Genomic DNA, 23,330 nt, shown 5'->3' with positions numbered 1-23,330 from the left:
CAACATCATGTACTATAAAAGAATCTTACTTGGTTCATGTTAGAGTTTAATCAACTATTTAACTTTTTATAAGTAGATGAAGAATAGCATCATTTTGAACCTAAGAGAAATGTTTTAAGTGGCTCAAATGGAAAAGGTTTAAGAATTTATGAGGATTGCAATAAGAAGTTATAGGCCAAGAAATACAAACAAGTGAGGGAGCCCCATATCTCTAATGGCAATTCTGTAATAAAATTGCATTGGTATTTATAAAGTATTAGTTTTATAATCAGACAACTTGCTGACTGTAATTTCCACTACAGACGTTGAGGTGGTCTATTAATAACGGCTGAAATGATGAAATTAACATCGTAGCTTAACATCCATAGTAACTCTAAAGTTACTGAACAACGGTAAAAGGTTTTTACTCCCAAGTAACTCAAAAGTAAAAGTGTTATCACTCCATAAATTTTGAATCTTCTTTCGCAAGATTGGATTATTTGGAAAAGCTCGAGCGAAAATGGTGTGTCGGTGTTTGTAGCTGTCTTTATCAAGGCACTTGAGATCTACAAATCTCAGTTCGACGGTTGTGTACAATGGAAGGTTAAGTTGTTTTGATCTTCATATTTGATAATTCGCTGCTTTCGGCGGTTGTTTTTGGAATTGTTATTATTGAAGTTTTATAAGTCCATGCTTAGATTTGGGTAATTGATATATGACAATTGAATGATAATGTTAATCAAACGAATTGTATTTTTCTATATTTGAAATATTTTTAACATAGAATTGTGAATTGTTTGAAAATATGATCTTTCTTGTTAATTGTTTAATGGATCTTTATTGCTAATTGGTTAATAGTAGGATCAGTGTCAATAATGCTATAATAATGGTATCCTTGGTGGTAATTGTTTAATTATAATATGATCTTTGTTGTGAATTCCCTAAAAATGGGATCTTTGTTGCTAATTGTTTAATAATAGGATCTGTGTTTTAATTATGTATTAATAAAATACGGTTGTGTTAATAGGATCTGTGTTTTAATTGTGTATTAATAAAATACGGTTGTGTTAATAGGATCTTTGTTGATAATTGTTTAATATATGCGAGGAATAATTCAGTAATTATAATTGATGGAAACTTTTGTGGCAATGGTTCTAATGTCAATGGATGATTTGAATTTCTACATATGTAAAAAAAGTACTAATCGTCCTGTACTAGACCTAGACGTGTTTATTACACAACTGAGATGAGTAGTGGTGTTTTGATAAGTGTGAGAGTCTGTGTGGATTAACTGGGTTTGTTTAATTTTATGTTTTGCTGTATATGAATTACAAAAAACTGTTTAGGAAAGGAAGCTGAATTCCCTCAACTGGTAGGGGGACTGATGTGGGGGTAGTTGATGTTGGTAGTGGAGTGAAAAGTAAGTGTGGGCACATGGATGGAGAGGGTCTGGAGGAGATCTTAATAGAGGATAGTTTACCTGATAGTTCGGGGCCTATTACATGTAAGGATTTAGTTGAATTAGACACTGTTTTGAATGATCAGACAGTGTTTTAGAATGCTAGTTATTTATCTCCTATGAAGACAATTCAGACCACGGAGACTGTTGTTACTAGCAATTAAGTCACTATGGTCACTGTTGTGGAGGCTCCTAGGGTTGGTATGGTCTTTAATTCATGGCAAGATATTGAATCCTATTACAAGGATTATGCTAAGCAACACGGCTTTGGAGTGACTAGGGTGCAAGGGGTGAATAATTCAAAGACTGATAAGAAGAAAAGAATTGCTACCATATGGCGGTGCGAATGTTGGGGAAGATCTGACATGAGGGCGGTAAGGGAAGCAAAGAAAGGAGTTAAAGAAATGGAAATATGTGGTCCTGGGGCACCTGTTCTTGGGGAAGCATGTGAGGATGACGCGGCGCTGAAAGGGAAGAGAACTTCTAAAAAACGTCAATGCAAAGCAAAGATATATGCCAGTCTTAATGATGATGGTAATTGGGAATTGAAGACTGTTGAGTTGGAACATACTGGCCATAATCCTACTCTAAGCAAGTCTAAGCTCGTGAAGGAATATCGAATGAAGAAAATGACCTCAAAAGTTCAGAAGAAGCTGCTGAATTACTTTGATCAAGGTGTACCAGTTTCTCAGATTCATGGTTGTATGGCCACGAACTTAAATGGGATGGATAATATGCCATGGACCGTTAAGGATCTACAGCATGAGGTCTATAAGGCGAAGAGGTTGGAAATGGTAGGTGGTGATGCGGAGGCAATGATGGAATACTTTGAGAAAATGCGGTCCGGGAATCAAAACTTCTACCATTCCCAAAGGTTTGATGACGAAGGGCGGTTGAAGGAAGTGCTATGGGTTGATGCAAGAAGTAGGGCGGTGTACGAGGACTTTGGATAGGTTGTCTGTTTTGATGCCACATACTTGACAAACGAAGTATGAGCTGCCTTTTGTGAATTTTGTTGGGGTGAATCACCATGGCCAGTCATTGTTGCTTAGTTGTGCATTAGTTTCTCATGAAGATTGTGATACGTTTGCTTGGGTTTTCGCCAATGGTTAAGTTGTATGGGCCGAGCTCTAGAAGCTATATTAACATACCAGGCAGCTGCCATGCATAGGCCTGCCTCTAGCTGAAATCATGCCTAATACGCGCCATCGTTGGTGTATCTGGCACATTTTGAGCAAAATACCAGACAAACTCGGCAAGCATGCTCGGTTACTTTTTCTGTAGCTTTAAATGCACAAAATCCTCTCCCCCAATGTGTTTTATGATGTAAATAGAGTAAGCTGATCTGTTATGAAATAAATGTTAGTTGAGTATAAGTAATTAGATTTGTTATGATATAAAAGTTAGTTGAGTACAGTTTCACTTAGTTGTTTGTTTGTTTTTCAATGCATTTTAATATTCTGTTTTTAAATGAATTTGTATGCTATTTTCTCTGAGCTTTCTCTATATTAAGCCACTATTCTTGTTTAGATCTGTTGCGGAAGATCTTTTTTGAAGTACATATGGAGGTCTTATTTGGGTTGTGCATGACTTTTGGGGCTTAAAATGAAATTCTTGTGTGTGCACAGGTACAATGATTTCAAAAATCCTTTGAAGGCTATTGTGTATGAGAGTTTCACCCCTGAGGAGTTCCATACTCGTTGGGCAAAGTTGATTGCGGAGTGTAGTCTAGAAAATGATCCGTGGTTGTTGAGTCTACACAAAGAGAGCCACATGTGGGTTCCAGCTTACATGAAAGAGTTTTTTTGGGCCGGCATGAAGACCACTTAGAGAGTTGAGAGCATCAATAGGTTCTTTGTTGGCTTTGTCAATAGGCACACGAAATTGCATGAATTCCCAATGAAATATAGGATGTCGTTAGGGAAACGTGTTTATGATGAGGTTAGTGCTGATGAGCGGTGCTGTAAGTTTGTTAGGAGGTTAGTTAGTGGGTTTGCTGTTGAAAAGATTTTCTAGAAGATATATACAGACCAAAAATTCCAAGAAGTCTAGACAGAGTGTGCTAGGATGTCATACTGTTATGTAACTAACAAAAGGGTGATATCTGATAATGTCACTGAATATGATCTTGAGGATAGGATATGGATCGTTCCGCCTGGGACTAGTAAAGAAGTTCTCACAGACTGGAGGAGAACCTATTATGTCGAATTTCATTCATACGCAAAGGAGGTCACCTGCAATTGTCGCAAATTTGAAACTAGCGGAATATTGTGCAAGCACTGCATTAAAATCTTAGACCAGAACCGTGATTCTGAGCTCCCACAGAAGTAAATATTAGATCGATGGCGCAAAGACATCCCTAGGAAACACACTAGGGTGAAGGTCCCATACTATGATCCTTGTGACGATGTTGCTGTCAAGCGTTTCTCCAAGATGATGAACATGTTTGAGCCAATCTATGACTCGGCTGCTTTGGCCAGTGATGAAACTGTTGATATGGTTCTTGAGACTCTAAGAAAACTTAGTGTGGATGTTGCTGCAGCCAGCCTTAAGAAATGCGATGACAATGAGCGCATCAGTTTTGATGCAACAGATTCATAGCCAGCATCAGGAGGTGCTGCAACAAGCACCATATCATCTGTGCGGATGTCTTTATCATCCCCTCAGAACATTACATCCTCTTCCCCAGATGCAACAGATACGTTCACTAACACAGAGCGAACTGTTACCGTCCATGTGAAGGATCCGCCAATCAAGAAGAAGCCACGAGGACGGCCTAAAGCTTCCAGGCATAAAACACTTGCTGAAATGGGATACAAGATTACTAATTCGAAGGCCAAAACTCCAAGGGTATGTCCTGCCAAACCCCTGTGATTTTCCTTGTTAGCGTAAAGGGTCTTATTTGTAAAGGCTTTTTTTGTTTGTTTAATGCTGCAGGCTGCCCACGATGCATCCCCTGCTGAACCTCAGGCATGTGTGAATGCTAGGACTAATGTGAAGGTATAACAGTTGTGGTCGTAACCTTTCAAATTCATATTTGGTTTGTCTCCATCATATGCATATGAATTTTGTACTCGTGACAGTTGAGTGCAGTTCAGAACAAGAAGAACGTTGTGAAGCCGAAGAAAAAGAAGGATGTCAATCCGAACAACAAGAAAGATGTGAACCTGAAGAACAAGAAAGATTTCATCCCGAAGAGCAATGGCTTGAAACAGCTGAAGAACATAAGTGTAGACACCTAAAAATGTCTCCCCAAAACCAAACCCGATGATGAACAACTTTTCACCGCCATTATTGGTCGGGTTGAGTATGTAATCTTTAGAGTGCTTAAATCCATGTTCATTCCCAATACATTTCTTAAACCAACCCAATTCCTAACCCATTTCAACAAACCATAACTTATTTTCCTCATTTCGTGTCTTTAAACCCAAAATAATTCATTTCGTGTCCTTTAAAATCATTCATTTCGTGTTCTTTTTATAAAAACGTTTAATCAAGTTTATTTTGGTCCATAATATGGGTCCAATTGTTAAATAGTTGGATGGGGCTTTAAAAGAGCTTTCCAACGATGTATTATAAGCCCAAATCCGAGTTATAACGAATAAGTTATGACTAAAATACTAAACTGAATTTAAACCGAACTTAAGCCCACCTTACCTACGACCCAATGATCATGTGGAGGGTCCAAAGGATTTAATCTCATTCCTAATCCAATTAGGATTTGTAGACACCCATTTGTGTCTCCCCAAAACCAAACCCAGTGATGAATGCCTTGTGCGTCGTGTTATTATCGAATTAAGTGAAAGTGATTCGAAAGTCAAGTGTCGCGGTTTAGTTTTAATTAATTTCTTCTCTCTCTGTTTTTGAAAATGACTTTATTTATTTGAAAATGTCCATTTCAGTTTATTTTGGTCCATGATAAGGGTCCAATAATGGTGTAGTTGGATGTGGCTTTAAAAGACCTTTCCAACGATATATTATAAGCCCAATTCCGATGAATAATGAGGAAGTTATGGCCAAAATACTAAGCTGGGCCCAGTGCTTTATTTTAATACGGCCCAATGATCTAGAGGAGGGCCCAATATTAATTACTATTCCTAAAATTATAAGGATTAATTATAGTTTTCTAGAAGTTTCTATAAAGTTCCTTTTAATTCTAATATTGATAGGATTAATAATTAATTATCTTCAAAGGTTTTTATTTGGAATAAAATATTATTTTGTTATCTTAAAATATGTATTTTATCTTCTGTACGGATTCCGTAGATCAAGTTGATTAAAGATCGGATTCCGTGTGAAGAAAAACGCGCTTATACAGGCTGTCGCCGCGCGACAGACCCTGTCGCCTCGCGACAGAGTTAATTCCTGGCGACAGCGTGGAGTTTTATTCCTTATCAAATTCCGTGATTTTCCGGATTATTTTCATTATAAATAGCGTCCGAACTCCTGTTTTCAGAATCATCAATCACTATCAATTCTTATTCTCTTCTCTCTTGGGCAATTCATGCTTTCTTTCTCTCTTTTCTAGTTTTTACATACAATATTCCGCATACACTAGACTTAGAGTCATCTAGCCAAGTTCGAAGTTGCCTTCGCCCTAGACGTGCAAGGTTTGATATTTTCTGAGGGTTTGGTCCAAAACCAGTTTAAACTTTATTTAATCTCAATTTAATTCTTTAATCGTTCTTTATTTGTTTTCATTGAAGTTTACTAACTTGTGTATTTTGTTATTAGAAAGAGGTACGAGGCTTCAAAGTAAGTAGATTAGCTTACTCCCTATTTCTTTCACAATGTAGATTGCATGTTTATTATTGTTTTATGATTCCTAGTATCATGTTATGATGTTATTTTATGCTTTCTAGAATCATGTTTAGGGTGCCTTTTATTGCTTTACTCTTTCTAATATCATGTTAGTACCATGTTAGGTTGAAAGCTTTGACCTTTATTGTTTAGTGACATGCTAGGATTTGTTATTAATCTTGTTAGTATCATGCCTAGGATCTTGCTATTATTATCAAGCTTTATTATGCCTTATCATGCTATTATGATTATTATTATTATTTGTTATTGTTTATTGTTATGTTGCTTGATATACTTTTATTGTTATTGCTTGATCACACCTTTTATGTAGGTTTAAAGGGAATTTGTACTTGAAATCACGCTTAATAAGATAATTAATAATTTGGTTTAGGCTAATGTGATTTTAATTCAAGTGATCGCCAATAATAGTATTATTTGTGCATTAATATTCAACCAACATAGATAAACAGGTTAGGTTTAATATAATGTTTGTATGTTATTCGAAAAGCGCGCATGAATACGAGCAGAACAAAGTAGAGGCCTATTTTATAGGGCGGGTCCTTTCTTTTGTAGATTGGATTCGTACCCTCATCCCCGGACCCTGTTTGGTTCAAGACCTTATGGAGCAGTTGATGGTCCTTTTGGATTGTCTTTTGGGTACAAGTTCCTTAAAACTTGTTGGCGACTCTTTTTGCTCTTTGTCTTTCCCTTTGGAACGCCACCGTACTTTAGTGTATGATCACAGTGGGGTTCAAGTTTGGGGTTATCATAATGCTTGAAATATTCCCTACAGTTTTTGGCGACTCCACTAGGGAGGATTTCTATTTATATTCCTGAAATTTATTTAATTTTGGCAATTATTTAGAATGAGCGGATGAGACTCGAAAAATTCTAAGTATTTCATGTGCGTGATTTGATTAACATTATTGTCATATGCATTAAAAGGTCCTCATGGGAGTACCCCATGAGTCAATCCATAGGAATTTTACACGTAGGAAATTTGGGAAATATCTTTCATGACTAGAATCGAAAAGATAATACGAAATCTGGAAAATTCGAAGAACACAGATTCTTGCCAAGGCATGTAGGAACTAGCGTCTAGAAAACAGGGCTTGTCGCCCGTAAAAAGTTTCTGTCGCCTGGCGACAGGAGCTTTTTTGCGGCGACAGTCCCTGTTGTCTGGCGCCAAGTTCTTCCAATACCGAGCCAGGGGTCTGTCTTCTTGCTTTGACCATTTCTAGTATTGTTGGCTCGATTTTGCTTATTGATTGAGTCATTTTCTCACTTTTTCTGAACCCATATGTGTTCTACATATGGATATAACCCTCTGGGGGTTCCTGCTTCGCCTGCCCAATGGAATATTCCACTATCTTGTGCAAAGTTCAGATTTGGGGACGTGTAAGTTTTGTGAATCCACCAAACTGTGGCGTCGAGTTCGATTTCATCTCGCACTCGCGGAATCTTGTCCATTCGCTCCAACCCTCCCGGTAGGCTTGTGTGCAATGCATATGGATTCTTAACCATGGACCTTTTTGACTTAACCCATATCCTCGAACTTTAGAGAACTAGAGCCATGGTTAGGTTGCAAACTCATCATGTTGTGACTATGTGAACTACTTGTGCCTTTGTTTGTATATATTATATGTGTGTTAACCGTTTGTTTGACTTGTGTTTTAAAGACTAAATAAATTGACTAATGACTAAAAGGACTTTGTCTAATCAATCAATTAATTAATCTTGAATTAATTAAAGGCTAATAATTTAATCAATTCGACTTAGTACGACTTTAGGCATGTCCATTTAGAGTAAAATTACTGGAAACAGTCCAGATTAATGTTCCAGCAATGGCGCAGGAATTTGGACTGTGGCGCTACAGTCTAGTGTCTGTCGCCTGGCGACAGGCTCTAAATGGTGGCGACAGTCCTGTTGTTTTAGCGACAGTCCAGTTTTTCTTGCTTGAGTCACCACGACGAGTCTAATTAACAGTCTACTAATCGGATTAATCAGTTTGTTAATATTTCAAACCATGTTTAAGTCTTTAATTGAGTTTAGGCACTTAAAAGTCCAATGGTCATACACTAAGAGTCAAAGACTTTGTTTAATTAATCAATTAATTTGAACTAATAAAATTCCCTTAAATCGAGTCATAATTCCTTTTAGTCAACCCGGATTTTTATTCCCGTATACTGCACATGCGTCAACTTGTTTTGGTCATAGCCGGAGTTCTAGGAAGAACCACGAGTCGTACAACCTATGGATCTGTAGCCCTGGGTTTTATCTTTAATTTGGAGTTGGTTTCGTCCCAATCAGAGTCACAGATTAAAAGTTATGACTAAAATACCACAGCCTGTCCAGTTTAATGCACATACGTGAAGTCTTAACTTAGTCTTTGCTTGAGTCTAGTCACATAGTCTAGCCACATGGTCATGACACAAGTCTTAACATGTCACCTACACTCATTAGTCTTAGCACACACTTTGCACATGTCACCATGACCATGTCTTAGGTTCATGCATGAGTCGTTTTCCGTCATTTGAATTAGGGGGTTCATTCTATTTCTAATTCTTCAATATTTCTCCATCTCTATCATCTTCCCACTCACTACATTCTTTCCCCATGCATATCATACCTCTCACTCTTCCATAATATTTTCCCATATATTATAAGGCTTGAGTCAAAATAATTGGTATGAAACTTATCCCTAATTTCCCTTTCTACAGTACTTGGTCAAGGAGGGAAGGACGTTTAATCAAGGACAACACCTTTGTTCAAGTTTTACTTTTTGACAAACCAATCGGTAGGAAAAGGAAAGCTAAGAAGACAATGGATAGTCAAGAAGAACTTAATGAAGTCAAGGGACAGGTAGCCAACTTGACTGAAAGATTGCAAAATTTATCTCTGCAAATAAGTAACCCTGCAAGACAGAAACAAATGGACCTAATCCAGGAAAGCTTGGGCAAACTGTCCAACGATTTTAGATTCCAAGAGATTAGCTCCCAAGGGGTCTCGGTGGATAAGGACCTTCTCCCACAAAAGTTCAATCCCAATGACATCCCTAAGTTTAAAGCTATGGACAATCCTTATTTTCATTTAAGAGCTTTTGAAACTGTAATGAATATTAAGGGGATAGATAGAAAAGCATTTCATTCTGTATTTTCATTATCCTTAGAAGTTGTATGTCAACAGTGGTACTTTTCACTTGATAAAGAAAAGACCTCTAGTTGGGAATCTATTGTGAGCGCTTTCATTGAAAGGTATAAATGCAATATACAAGTTGAAACCGATCATAGAGAGCTAGAAATGCTAAAACAAAAAGAAAATGAGGGTTTCACCTCCTTCTTTAATAAATGGAGGGAAACTACTGCGAAAATGGTTGAAGTACCTAGTGAGAAAGAATCTGTCAGGATGTTCATTAAGAACCTCCAAGAAAAATACTCTAAGCACCTTAAGTACCAAAGCAATTTAAACACCTTCAAAGCTGTATATGATATAGGTATTGACATCGAAGATGACCTTCTGAAAGATGATAGTGCGAGAGGAAAGAAGAACGACCATCCCTTTTCTTCCTCTCCCATTAACGAAGTACATGCCACGAACACCTCTAAGCAGCGAATCCAAAGGTCAAAAAGAGTGTTCCTCCACTTGGTATGAGTTATGAAACAGCTTTCGAAAAACTACACCACAAAGGATTGGTCATGCCCATAGGACCTATCAAAGACCCAGTTCCCGAAGCCAGGCCACCTAAGTGGAATCCTAGTAAACACTGCAAATATCATCAAGGAAGGGGTCACGACACTGAGGAGTGTTGGAAACTCAAAGAAGCTATTCAGGACCTGATTGATGAAAATAAAACCTTCGAGATTCTAGCCATCACAGAAGATCAAACATCCTTCGATCCTTCACTCCTTATCACACCTGTAGGTGAGCCCATGATCGATATGACTTGTATAACTTCTATTGATGAAGTAGCCATGATTGAGGAAGATGAAGGGTCTTTCCTAGATAATATCGAGAAAAATTTGTCAAGTCTAAAAGAAGACGTTCGAAAACTACAAGAGGCCATTGCCATGCTCTTGAATGTGGTAGAAGGATTAGCAAGTCGGATAATGGTTATCGAAAAAAATTCTCACCAAGGATTCAATGAAGAATTCAATGCTCCTAAGCCACGGGCAAAACGGACCATGGAAAACCTCATTAATTCAAATCACATTCATACTCCTCTTAGCAACAGGAAGGCCAAAAATAGTACCAATAATAACAGTGGCTGGAAAGGAAAGAAGAACGACAATCTTTCTTCTTCCAAAACTATCCATTCAAATAACGTTAGCACATTTGACTTGGATGAGATCCTTGCCATGAACAAGCGAGGACAAATGAGAAACATCACACCTATTGGTATAAGTTATGACACCGCATTTGATCGTTTACATGCAAAAGGTCTTATAACTCCAATTGGACCGTTTGGGGATCCACCTGTCGAAAGGAGGACGGCTAGCTGGAATCCCAATGCATATTGCAAGTATCACCAGGGCAGGGGTCATATTACTGAGAGCTGTTGGAAGCTAAAGAAGGCCATCCAATATTTGATCGACAATAACAAGTTTCCTATACCTCTAGTCGGCAAGAAGACCGAGTGATGATAAAGCACAAGACAAGAGGCGAGCTTCAACGACAAGATTTCGTGACCTCTTTTTTTCTATTTTTTTCTCCTTTCCCCAATAAAGTCTAGCATAGGCACCTTTCATTTTCTCCTAGTTTTTACTTTGTAGGATTCATTTAATTTTTTCCTTTTAATAAAATGAGCATTTCATTCCTTGCATATGATCATGGCATTGCATTGTCAAAAAAAAAAAAAAAAAAATTAAAAAAATAATATAAAAAAATATAAAATAATATAAAAAAAAAAAAATCAAGGTCGAATTAAGCACAAGGTATACCAATGATGGGAGGCACCTCTTGTAGCCATATCATATCTCTCACCCTTTAAATATATAATCCTTTTCTTGATAAACCACTTTGAGCCTCGTCTAACGATAGACCTTTCATTTTTCAACCCGTATCTACCTAACCTTGGGATGGGATGGTGTGTAACTTATGCAAGTTCTAAATATGAAAGCTTGAGTGATCTCAAAATAATAAAATAAAAAAAAAATAAAAGTGTACAAAAGGTCAAGTGTTCCAATGTCTTTGATATAAAAATATCTTTGATAAGAACATATCTCAGATTGCGTTTCTTATCGAGTGCTCGGTACCGTGCCTGAGAAACATGAATGCCAAGTGAGTGATAGACCGCATGATCGAGATTGTCCACACTTATAAAAAATGCGAATATGAAAAAATGCAAAAGCAAAAAAGAAGAGCAAACAAAAAAAAAGAGAGAGCTCAAAAATGAGAAAACTCAAGCATAAAAATACAAAGATTTAAAAGTAAGGTTGCACACCTTGGGGGCTTATTTAGGGTCTTGAGCCTTTATCCCCTTCTTCTCTAACCTTTAGCCTAACCACGTTACAACCCTTAAAAGACCTTTTTGAGGTATACATACACTTGTGCGGGGTTCGGCTAGAGCTACGTTTGGCCTGATTCCCAACGGATACGTAGGCAACCTCACATTGAGGTGCGGCCATAATAAAAATGCATTCATTTTCACATTCACACACTTACACCATGATCATATCAAGAGATTTCCAATGCTCATCCCTATTTAATTAGAGCTAGATTTGGGGGCTTGATCCTTACATCATTAGCCTACCTAGCCTAAGAGTCATCATTATTTGACTCTTATCAAATAATACTTTTCCATACACTTAGCCTTTGCAGCCTAACTTTAGTGTCACTTTCACACACATCACAGATACATGACCAAATAGACTTCCAATTAGGAACCTTTTGTCATGAAATCTTAACATAACGTTGAAGCATGGTTTGTCATATCACACATCACTCATCACTTATAATCATCATTGTATCAAAGTATGAAGTACTTAGCCTCCGCGCCTAAGTTACCTAAATACTTTCATAATTGAGTCAACTAAGATAGTTTAGGATGAATTAATCCTTATATCTTGAGGGATAGTATCAAATGCATATACTTGACTAACCTCATTCAAAATGCACCATCAAACACTTCGATTCTTTTTCGCGTCTTTCTTTTTCATGAGAAAGTCGGTACCCTCCACTAAAATGACGGAAAATTTTTTCTTTTTTGCATTTTCGAGTCACACACTACACGAGTCATGTACATTGAGTCATGTCGTGTCAATTCACCTTGGGTCAACCTCAAGTCAGTCAGTCACATTGAGTTAACCTTAAGTCAATCATTCACCTTAGGTCAACCCTAAGAAACACATCAAGCCTTAGGTCAACCCTAAGAAAAACACCGGCAAAGTCTTTTGGCAATTCTTTTGATTTTTATAGGATACAACCATTCAGCAAAGCTCCTGTTCGCAGCCAACCGAACGATCGCAACAAACATTCAAGTATCAAAGCTCTTTTGTTCAGAGACGCGTGGACATATCATCAAAGCTCTTTTGTTCAGAGACGCGTGGACATATCATCAAGCTCTTTTGTTCAGAGACGCGTGGACATATCATCAAAGCTCTTTTGTTCAGAGACGCGTGGACATATCATCAAAGCTCTTTTGTTCAGAGACGCGTGGACATATCATCAAAGCTCTTTTGTTCAGAGACGCGTGGACATATCATCAAAGCTCTTTTGTTCAGAGACGCGTGGACATATCATCAAAGCTCTTTTGTTCAGAGACGCGTGGACATATCATCAAAGCTCTTTTGTTCAGAGACGAGTGAACAATCTTCAAAGAAGACTCCATTGTTCAGAGACGAGTGAACATCAACAACAACAAGATGGCGTTCTCTAGCTTGTAGAAGGTCGTCAAAATGCAACAAAATGGTTACGTTCAGAGACGTGTGCTCGACGGTGCAAGATACGCGTTTCTTAACTCTTTTATCTATTTTAACTAATGATTAGTTTGCAGGTATCGGCGTTATAAGAATGATTTGGAATCGCAGAACGTTTTGAATCATTCTCCGTCCCTATCGCTACTTTGACTTTCGTTTTCGAAACATAAGTTTCTTCAAACTCAGTCAAAGTGGGGGCTTCTGTAGACACCCATTTGTGTCTCCCCAAAACCAAACCCAGTGATGAATGCCTTGTGCGTCGTGTTATTATCAAATTAGGTGAAAGTGATTCGAAAGTCAAGTGTCGCGGTTTAGTTTTAATTAATTTCTTCTCTCTCTGTTTTTGAAAATGACTTTATTTATTTGAAAACGTCCATTTCAGTTTATTTTGGTCCATGATAAGGGTCCAATAATGGTTTTGTTGGATGGGGCTTTAAAAGACCTTTCCAACGATATATTATAAGCCCAATTCCGATGAATAATGAGGAAGTTATGGCCAAAATACTAAGCTGGGCCCAGTGCTTTATTTTAATACGGCCCAATGATCTAGAGGAGGGCCCAATATTAATTACTATTCCTAAAATTATAAGGATTAATTATAGTTTTCTAGAAGTTTCTATAAAGTTCCTTTTAATTCTAATATTGATAGGATTAATAATTAATTATCTTCAAAGGTTTTTATTTGGAATAAAATATTATTTTGTTATCTTAAAATATGTATTTTATCTTCTGTACGGATTCCGTAGATCAAGTTGATTAAAGATCGGATTCCGTGTGAAGAAAAACGCGCTTATACAGGCTGTCGCCGCGCGACAGACCCTGTCGCCTCGCGACAGAGTTAATTCCTGGCGACAGCGTGGAGTTTTATTCCTTATCAAATTCCGTGATTTTCCGGATTATTTTCATTATAAATAGCGTCCGAACTCCTGTTTTCAGAATCATCAATCACTATCAATTCTTATTCTCTTCTCTCTTGAGCAATTCATGCTTTCTTTCTCTCTCTTCTAGTTTTTACATACAATATTCCGCATACACTAGACTTAGAGTCATCTAGCCAAGTTCGAAGTTGCCTTCGCCCTAGACGTGCAAGGTTTGATATTTTCTGAGGGTTTGGTCCAAAACCAGTTTAAACTTTATTTAATCTCAATTTAATTCTTTAATCGTTCTTTATTTGTTTTCATTGAAGTTTACTAACTTGTGTATTTTGTTATTAGAAAGAGGTACGAGGCTTCAAAGTAAGTAGATTAGCTTACTCCCTATTTCTTTCACAATGTAGATTGCATGTTTATTATTGTTTTATGATTCCTAGTATCATGTTAGGATGTTATTTTATGCTTTCTAGAATCATGTTTAGGGTGCCTTTTATTGCTTTACTCTTTCTAATATCATGTTAGTACCATGTTAGGTTGAAAGCTTTGACCTTTATTGTTTAGTGACATGCTAGGATTTGTTATTAATCTTGTTAGTATCATGCCTAGGATCTTGCTATTATTATCAAGCTTTATTATGCCTTATCATGCTATTATGATTATTATTATTATTTGTTATTGTTTATTGTTATGTTGCTTGATATACTTTTATTGTTATTGCTTGATCACACCTTTTATGTAGGTTTAAAGGGAATTTGTACTTGAAATCACGCTTAATAAGATAATTAATAATTTGGTTTAGGCTAATGTGATTTTAATTCAAGTGATCGCCAATAATAGTATTATTTGTGCATTAATATTCAACCAACATAGATAAACAGGTTAGGTTTAATATAATGTTTGTATGTTATTCGAAAAGCGCGCATGAATACGAGCAGAACAAAGTAGAGGCCTATTTTATAGGGCGGGTCCTTTCTTTTGTAGATTGGATTCGTACCCTCATCCCCGGACCCTGTTTGGTTCAAGACCTTATGGAGCAGTTGATGGTCCTTTTGGATTGTCTTTTGGGTACAAGTTCCTTAAAACTTGTTGGCGACTCTTTTTGCTCTTTGTCTTTCCCTTTGGAACGCCACCGTACTTTAGTGTATGATCACAGTGGGGTTCAAGTTTGGGGTTATCATAATGCTTGAAATATTCCCTACAGGATTAATTAGAAGCTTCTATAAGTTTCTAAAAGATCTTAATTATCCTTTTTGAAAAGATAAGATTAAAGCATTTGAAATTGAATAAAACTTTTCTTTTTGAAAGTCCTAATTCTATTCGAATTGAAAGACATTCAAAGATTGACAGATATTGTTTTCGTGCCTCATAGTTTTTATATAATTCTTTTATGGTTGGATAGATCTTGAAATTATCTTTCCAATGATATATTATAATATTAATTTCGAGCTATAACGAAAAAGATATGAAAGAAATACGAAACTTTATCCAAAACTGACACCGTCCCACTATTTCGGCAATATCTTTTATTTTACAAAATATTATAATCTTATTTCAATTGGGTTAGAAATTTGACTTAAAGAGCTTTCCAACTATATCTTATTCATCTTATTCCGATTTCTGGTTCAAAAGATATGATAAAAATAAAAAAACCGCAAAAACTGCTGTCTATCGCAAGAGTTTTATCCGATTCGAATTCTTATCTTTTCTTAGTTCGACCCCTCTTTTTTTCCCTATAAATAGAGGTCATATCTCCCCTTTTTCAATGATCAACAAGCTTGATCACCAAATCATTCTCTCTTCCTCTCTTCTACACTAAAATTCATCCTCTCTCCCTACGCCAAAAATATTTTCTCCTCTCTCTCTACACCAAAAATATTCTTTCCTCACTCTTGCTCTAGCCTAAATTCTAGCCACCCTATTCTCTCATTTTATATACCTTAAGCACTCCAAGGAGTCCATACAATACCCGAAGTTCTATACTTAAACCAAGTCGTGAAAGGTAGAATTAACTGAGGGTTTGGACCAAATCAACTCTACCATTTATTTAATTTAATTTACATTTGATATTTTATTTTTATTGAAGTTACTAACAGTTTATTCATGATGTAGCAATTTCAAGGAAACTCGGAAAGTGAGTAATTAATCACTTAATTACTCTTATTATTATTTCTTATTGCTAATATCATGATGAGGATTATTATTTGATTTGACTAACACTATTATTGTTGAATTGCTTCCAATATTAATGTTGGTTTCTATTATTGTTATTGATCACCATATTGCATGTTAAAGGTAATATGTAATTGAAAATCACGCCTAATAAGATAATTTGGACAACCGGTTTAGGTTCCTTTTTAATCTTGTTGTTAAATCGAAGTGATCACGATATTATAGAATTATATGTCGCATTAATATTAAACCAATTTAGCTTAATAATAGTTTGGAGCGTATTGAATATTTTATTTGCATGCCTTTGAGATCACAGGAATACTATTCATTATAAGAATCGAGTAGAGGCCAATACGGGCGAATGTGAGTCCATGACTCACTTCGTACCATCATCCCCGATCCTCCTTTCGTGGTTCCGAAGCATATGGAGTTAGTAATCTCATGGATTATGAATGGGGTGTAACCTTCACGGGTCAATCGTTGTTGCCTAATCGTTGTCCCTTTTCGTGGTTGCCTTATAATGATCCGTGAACGGTTTACAAGTTCCTTAAAAACTTGTTGGCGGCTCCCTACTTTCCTTGTCCCTAATCGTTGTCCCTAATCGTAATGTCAATTCCCACTTCCTATGAGTACCAAGCATATTCACACATGCTTTTACGTAGGCGCACTTCGAGCGACGCCTACAATAAGCAAGCCCAAAAAGAATGTTGTGGTCAAGCCGAAACACACCAAAGCTACGGTATGGAAATGTGTTTTTTGTTTTGTTAAAACGCTAGATCTATGATGGTTTAATGTAACCCTATTGATTGTGTTTTCTGCCATTTGCATAGATGTTATGCTTTTCTAGATTTGTTACAGGTGCCCCTTCCTACTGTTTATTCAGAAAAACATGAAGAAGGCTTACATCCTAGCAACAGAAACATCTCTGTAATACACTATACCTCGTGTATCTACATTTCTATCTTCACAAATTGTGTACTTGAGCGCGGGGAAATTAGGTCGTTGACTAACCTCCTCACGGCCAAACAAAATTTATTATAATCCTAAACTAACCCCTAAACAAGTCTAGTGGTAAGTTCGGAGTCGAACCACAAGGAACGGTAATGTTGGATTGTTCTCGATCTAATGCTTAAGCTACGCCGAAGTCGTTTATGGATAGTGGACACTACAACTACACTAACACGCATAGAAAGATCAAGATATTATAATGTCTACTAGGGGCAAAGATCCACTTTGAACAATTAACAAGTTAATGGGAATCGATTTGATAATCAATCATGCAAAGAAAGAATTAAAATGAGAATTAATTACACTCAAGAGCAATCTCTCAAATTCCTAGCCTAGATCCCTCATTGACTATGTAACACCCCCGATTTACTAGCTAATAATAAACAATAAATAAAGGAAAATTAACGACCTTTAAATAAAATTGCAGAAGCATACACCTAAATCAGAGGTATTACCGCCACACTCGACAACCTGTCAAGTGTTAAGGCTTACAAAATCCCAATAATTACAACCCAACAAATCTAGGTGAGCTATTTATACAACTTTACAAGCTCGATATAAAAACACTAATCGAAACACTTGAGCTCCTTTAGCTACGATCACTTGATCAACCTGCTTAAACAATCTTGACTGCTCACCATTAAGGATAAATTCCAAAATAGATCGTCGCAGGGCCACCATAAGAAAAAGTAATGGCCGCAAACACAAGTAGCACAACAAAACAACACACACACGTCAGCAAAAGGCTGAGTAATCATCACTTATCAAAATATAATTAAACAATATATATAATAATCAATATAACTAGCTCACTTAGCAATGTAGCCCGAAACTACATTCACAAATATACCAAACTCAAGGGTAAAATTAACTCCATCCATACTCCGAAAGTAATCCTCAAATATAATAATACGATAATTTGCTCAATTAACTCATCTAACCAATAAGTGTGCCACGCTCTTTGTTATATACCTAGCCTTGGACATGAGTAATTCGAATAATAAACCAACAAGTATAAAAAGAACTTGAATACTCCCAATAATTAGAAAACACCTTGAACCAGACCACAAACGGGCCAATTCCCACTGTAGGGGACCATAGAAAAATATATAAATAATAAAGATTGTACCTCATTCTTAACTCATGATCATTATCTCATTACGAAACATTCCAAGGACTAAGGTATATAACGCCGAGCCTCAAACCAATAACAAAATAATCACTCTCAACCTTTTGATCTCATACATCGATCAAATAACCATTCACAAATTAATACATAGTATCTCAATAATGGCACGAGTACCCAAATTACACGACAATTCGATTCATAAATATCTCAACTCTTACAGGGCTAATACTAGTACCCAAAATTAATTATTTTTCAACCCAAAAATAATACTCTGCATTAACAACCCTAAAACCTCGATAAAACAATACTCCAAATAGAGACAACATTAAAACCCTAGAAATAATCAATCATAAACAATAAAAGTAATACAATACTCATATCCGATCAAATCATATAATACCAATAATCAATCATACATACATAATACAAACTTGATCGCATAAATTACAATTATAAAATTTACACATAATAATAATAATAATACAAAGTACAATCAATAAACAAATTCTAACCAAACAATTTTAATAATTTAATGCAATTACATAATAATCAAGCAACTCCAAAAAAAAATGGATAGTGTGATTACCTCTAGACAAAATAGCACTAGGTCGGGCGACATTAATGTACGGAACCCCGTATGCTTTGAGTTTTACAAACATAATATAGATAGGCTTCTCTAATGATCACATCATAAAACATTATTAGATAGGATCATGAGAAAGAATTTCTTTTCTATAAAGAAAATATCAAACCTTGATTTGGTTTCACACTTTCACGCACAGCCAAAAGGAAAATGACGGCAACAATATCTTTTTGAGGTTAAGAAAATCTATAGGGTTAAAAGTAGTTCATATACGATTAAAAATATAGTATCCTATATAAATTAAAATAGGGTTTTAAAACCTTCCGGACTCTAAAATAAAAATATGAGAATAGGAAAGTTATTTAATAGATAAAATAAAGTATTTTTTTTTTATAGAATATATTATATAAACTCATAAAATATTCGGGTATTACAATCTACCCTCCTTAAAACAAGTTTCGTCCCCGAAACTTAAAATAGAAAAATTTAGGGTATTACAATCTACCCTCCTTAAAACAAGTTTCGTCCTCAAAACATAAAGTAGATAAATAAATTACTTGTAGATTTAAAAAAACCAAAACAATCTTAATAAAAAATATAGTTAGAGTAAATAAAATATTAGGGGTATTACAGACTAGGTGCATAGAAGAAATTTACCCAAAATGCAATCAAATATATAAATTCTAATTCACAATCCCTTGTCAAACTAGAACTAACATGCAATTAAGTTTGCTATCTTGGGACATCAATCCAATCTAAAACAAACAATATGCCATCATCAATTCAATCAATTTAATCACATAATTATCATCAAATTTATCTCAAGTAACTCAATTAACCATACCAAAGCTTCACTCAACACCTAGTAGAATGAAATCTACTTAAACATGATTAACAAAGCAATTAATAAAGCATAAAGAGAGAAGAGAGTAAGAAATGCTCATTGATATAAAATGGAGATCTTCAAAGCATCAAATTCCTCCTTTGATTATCCAAAATCCATGAAAACCATTATTTCTCTCACTTTCTCTCTCTAAAATTTGAGAGTTTCTCTCTCTAAAAACCTAAAACTAACCTAAAACTACTGAAAATATGAATTCCCCCTCTCAAATGAGCAAAACATCTATTTATAACCCTTACTAAATTGCCTAGGAAGCTCCGCAAAAAGTCGACCAGCGCGTAGAGGAGCGGGCGTGCGGCCTTGAGGAGCGGGCGCTCCTGGCTGCGGACTGGGCAAACTGTTCAGCTTCAAATGAGCATATCTCCCACGTTTTACATCGGAATTAAGCATATGACCTGTCGTTGGAAAGCTCTCAAGATAAGCTTTCATCTCCAATTGGAATTGCCCCAAAATGTTTTGTAGATCAAAAGATATAGGCCTTTGAAGTATGATCTTTACAAATCAAGTGCACATTTCTTCATTACTTGTTCTTTTATGTTTTATATTTCTTCAATCTTGAGCAATGAACTTATCCAAGTGTTCCTAAACATAAGAGTAAACCAATAAAGTTTAATCTAATGTCATAAGCCACCAAAATATGCAAGAAAAGCCAAAATTGAGCAATAACGACATTTCACACATAAACATGACAAATGTAGTAAAACGTTATTAAAACCAAGTAAAAAGATAGAAAAACTATGAAAAACTAACAAGAAAACTCCTAAAAATAGCGACATAAATGACACTTATCAGTACTTTACTTACGTTTGTCTTAAATAATCTGTTGTACAGCGAAAACAGAAGCGTAACGTGATGCTTGACAGTTCGGAATGGTTATATGATGTTTATGCAACATTCTAATAGGAACTACTATGCACAATGGTTGAGGACACTTTTGGTGACAACCTAAGCAATAGTCCCACCACAGCCACTGGATGGTTTTCTTCTAACAATGTAATCACATTGCTCGCCCACTCTTTCCTCGTATTCATTGTAATATATTTTGTATTTAGTCAGCTGGACAGTTAATGCTGCCATGCTTTTGTTTCTTGTGGCCTGTCGGATTGTCTTTTGTTCCTCTCGGATTGTCTTTTGCTTAATTGCCTCTGTCATCTTGGACTGTTGATCTTAATGTGGTTATCTGCTGACTGTTGATCTTAATGTGCTTATCTTCTCAGCCCCACACTTGATCCATGTCCCTCTTGATCCATGGTTTATCTCAATTTTGCTTATATGCTTCATGCTTTTTATTTGTTTTGATTACCTATGCGTAAGTAATGCTATTGTTTTCATTTGTACGATGCTTCACACATGACGTTGAATATGTGTTTAACATTCTATTTGCATTTTGCCTGCCAACAATGTGTTAGTCATCGGTGCTATTCCTCATGTTTATTGCCATTGTTGTGTTAATTGTTAATGTTTATTGTCATGCTTGTGTAAGTGAAGTTTTCTTGGGCATCCGTTAACACTGAAATGGGTCTCTAGCCCTCTTAACCAACCAAATGTGGTTTTTTTTTCTTGCCCAATGAACTAGCAAAGGGTTTGAGGCCGGGCAATAGGGCCTATATATCTAGCCATACTTGATTTTACATTTGCTGGCCTTATTATCTAGCCAATACATAATTTTACTGTATTTGGGCCTATAGGGCCTAATATCTAGCCATACTTGATTTTACATTTGCTGGCCTCTTTATCTAGCCAATACATGATTATACTTTATTTGGGCTTGTAGGGCCTCTAAATCTAGCCATACATGATTTCACATTGCTTGAAATTATTTTTATTAATCCTCTTTTTCTTTTTAGTTATTTCACATATACAACTTACACAACCCCATTTTGTTAAGATCTGTTTTAACTTCTAATCCCCTTTTGTTTACCTTCTTGTTGTTTTTAAATTATTTGTATTTACAAATATACATCTAAAGGAAAAAAGTCTGCAAAACATATTTCAAGACACTAAACATCATTTTTCATTACATAACACTGAAATTACACATATTACGGCTAACTTCCATTATCTCATGCATTAGACATCCGCCTACTGACTTATATTACAGGACCATAGTAGTTGGATTCCGCACAGCAAGATCTAATACAGAGGTTACACAATAATTCCTACAAAAGACGACACGCATTAAGTTAACCCCTAGATCTTCGACATTCAGCTAACATAATAACACATTAACATTAGAAGCAAAAGACATAAACCTCCACAAAAGCACCTTGACATTGAATTTAGAGCACATCATTCATATTTAGATAACTATGACAAGGGAGCAACTTTAACACTGTTTGTTGGACTAACGGTCGGTCAGAACAAAGACCTCCTCATCATTCTTCACTTCTACATCGCGAATGGTATGATACAGACTCAGCAGCTTGTTCTCGTGCATAATCACAATGTCATTAGGATCCACTCCCATTTCCTCACCCCACGTCTAGAACAGCTTCCTGAAATGACGGCCAACCCGGACATGGAACAACATCCTCATTGGGTGGGTTCGAACATCCCTCAACCAGAATTGCTTAATTCGTGCATCCATGTTGTACTCCGGATTCCGCATAAGATATCTAACCACATTAATACTAAATAGAATAATGTCTCATAAAAGTAATAAGCATATGTGAGCAATGAGGATTATGTTGTTTTAATACCTCCCCGCGAACATGCAACACATCACCATCTCGAACACCTGCACGAGCTTGTAATACCCGAATATTTTACGATTTTATATAATATATTTTATGAAAAATAAAATTATAGTTTATTTTTATTTATTAATTAACTTTCCTAATCTTATATATTTTTATTTTAGATTTTGGAAAGTTTAAAACCCTATTTTGTTTAGATAGGACTCTATAATTTAAAGCGTACATGAACTATGTTAAACCCTAATATTCTCTTTAGTTATTCTAATATTATTATTATTAAACAAAAAAGTAAAGCAGCCAAAATCCGGCGATTTCTTGTTCGTGTGTGCGTGGGATTCTTCCACCAAATCCAAAATTGTTTCTTGAGTTTTGTTTCATTCACCAATCTCCATAGCTTATTTATTGAATTGTAAAGAAAAGCCCACGAGATGTAGAAGGCGAGGAATTGCGACGTCAGTCAATCTATTTCTTGCTTTGAATATAGTAGTTTGATAGTATTTCGTCGAAAGGTAATCACACGATCTTTGGAGTTGTTTGTATAATTGTTTTATATAATTATTGTATCATTTGCTATTCATATGAATGATTCTTGTATATAATTATATGGTTTGATCAAATTTAATATCTTGTTACTATTGTTGTATATGATTGATTGTGTTATTATGTTAGGGTTTTTAATGTTGTTGCTTTAGGGAGTATTATTATTGAGGTTTAGGGTTACTAATGTAGAGTATTATTTTTGGGTTGAGATTTAATAAATTTTGGGTACTAGCACTGTCCTATAAGAGTTGAGATATACTGTGATTGAACAGAGTTCGAA

The 23,330-nt window shown here is 35.8% G+C and overlaps 2 protein-coding genes across 2 annotated transcripts; both read left to right on the top strand.

Annotated features, from left to right (window-relative positions):
- The first annotated feature begins 1,608 nt into the window (after positions 1-1,608).
- LOC145594258 (protein FAR-RED ELONGATED HYPOCOTYL 3-like) lies at positions 1,609-2,391 on the top strand. The gene has a single exon (XM_081650593.1). The coding sequence runs from the start codon at positions 1,609-1,611 to the stop codon at positions 2,389-2,391; it is 783 nt and encodes a 260-aa protein (XP_081506719.1).
- A 654-nt stretch (positions 2,392-3,045) lies between these two features.
- Positions 3,046-4,798, top strand: LOC145595204 (uncharacterized). The gene is made up of 3 exons (XM_081651583.1): positions 3,046-4,288; positions 4,376-4,438; positions 4,522-4,798. The coding sequence occupies exons 1-3, from the start codon at positions 4,085-4,087 to the stop codon at positions 4,678-4,680; spliced, it is 426 nt and encodes a 141-aa protein (XP_081507709.1). The 5' UTR covers positions 3,046-4,084; the 3' UTR covers positions 4,681-4,798.
- Positions 4,799-23,330: the final 18,532 nt, after the last annotated feature.

The sequence above is a fragment of the Chenopodium album genome, chromosome 19 (genome assembly GCF_948465745.1).
Source record: "Chenopodium album chromosome 19, dcCheAlbu1.1, whole genome shotgun sequence".
Taxonomy (NCBI): Eukaryota; Viridiplantae; Streptophyta; class Magnoliopsida; order Caryophyllales; family Amaranthaceae; genus Chenopodium; species Chenopodium album.
This window is presented reverse-complemented; position numbering and strand designations above follow the sequence as displayed.

Coding starts and splice junctions, on each gene's coding strand:
- LOC145594258 (XM_081650593.1), top strand. CDS start 1,609: ATGGTCACTGTTGTGGAGGCTCCTAGGGTTGGTATGGTCTTTAATTCA.
- LOC145595204 (XM_081651583.1), top strand. CDS start 4,085: ATGTCTTTATCATCCCCTCAGAACATTACATCCTCTTCCCCAGATGCA. Junction 4,289..4,375: donor CGAAGGCCAAAACTCCAAGG/GTATGTCCTGCC, acceptor TTAATGCTGCAG/GCTGCCCACGATGCATCCCC. Junction 4,439..4,521: donor ATGCTAGGACTAATGTGAAG/GTATAACAGTTG, acceptor TACTCGTGACAG/TTGAGTGCAGTTCAGAACAA.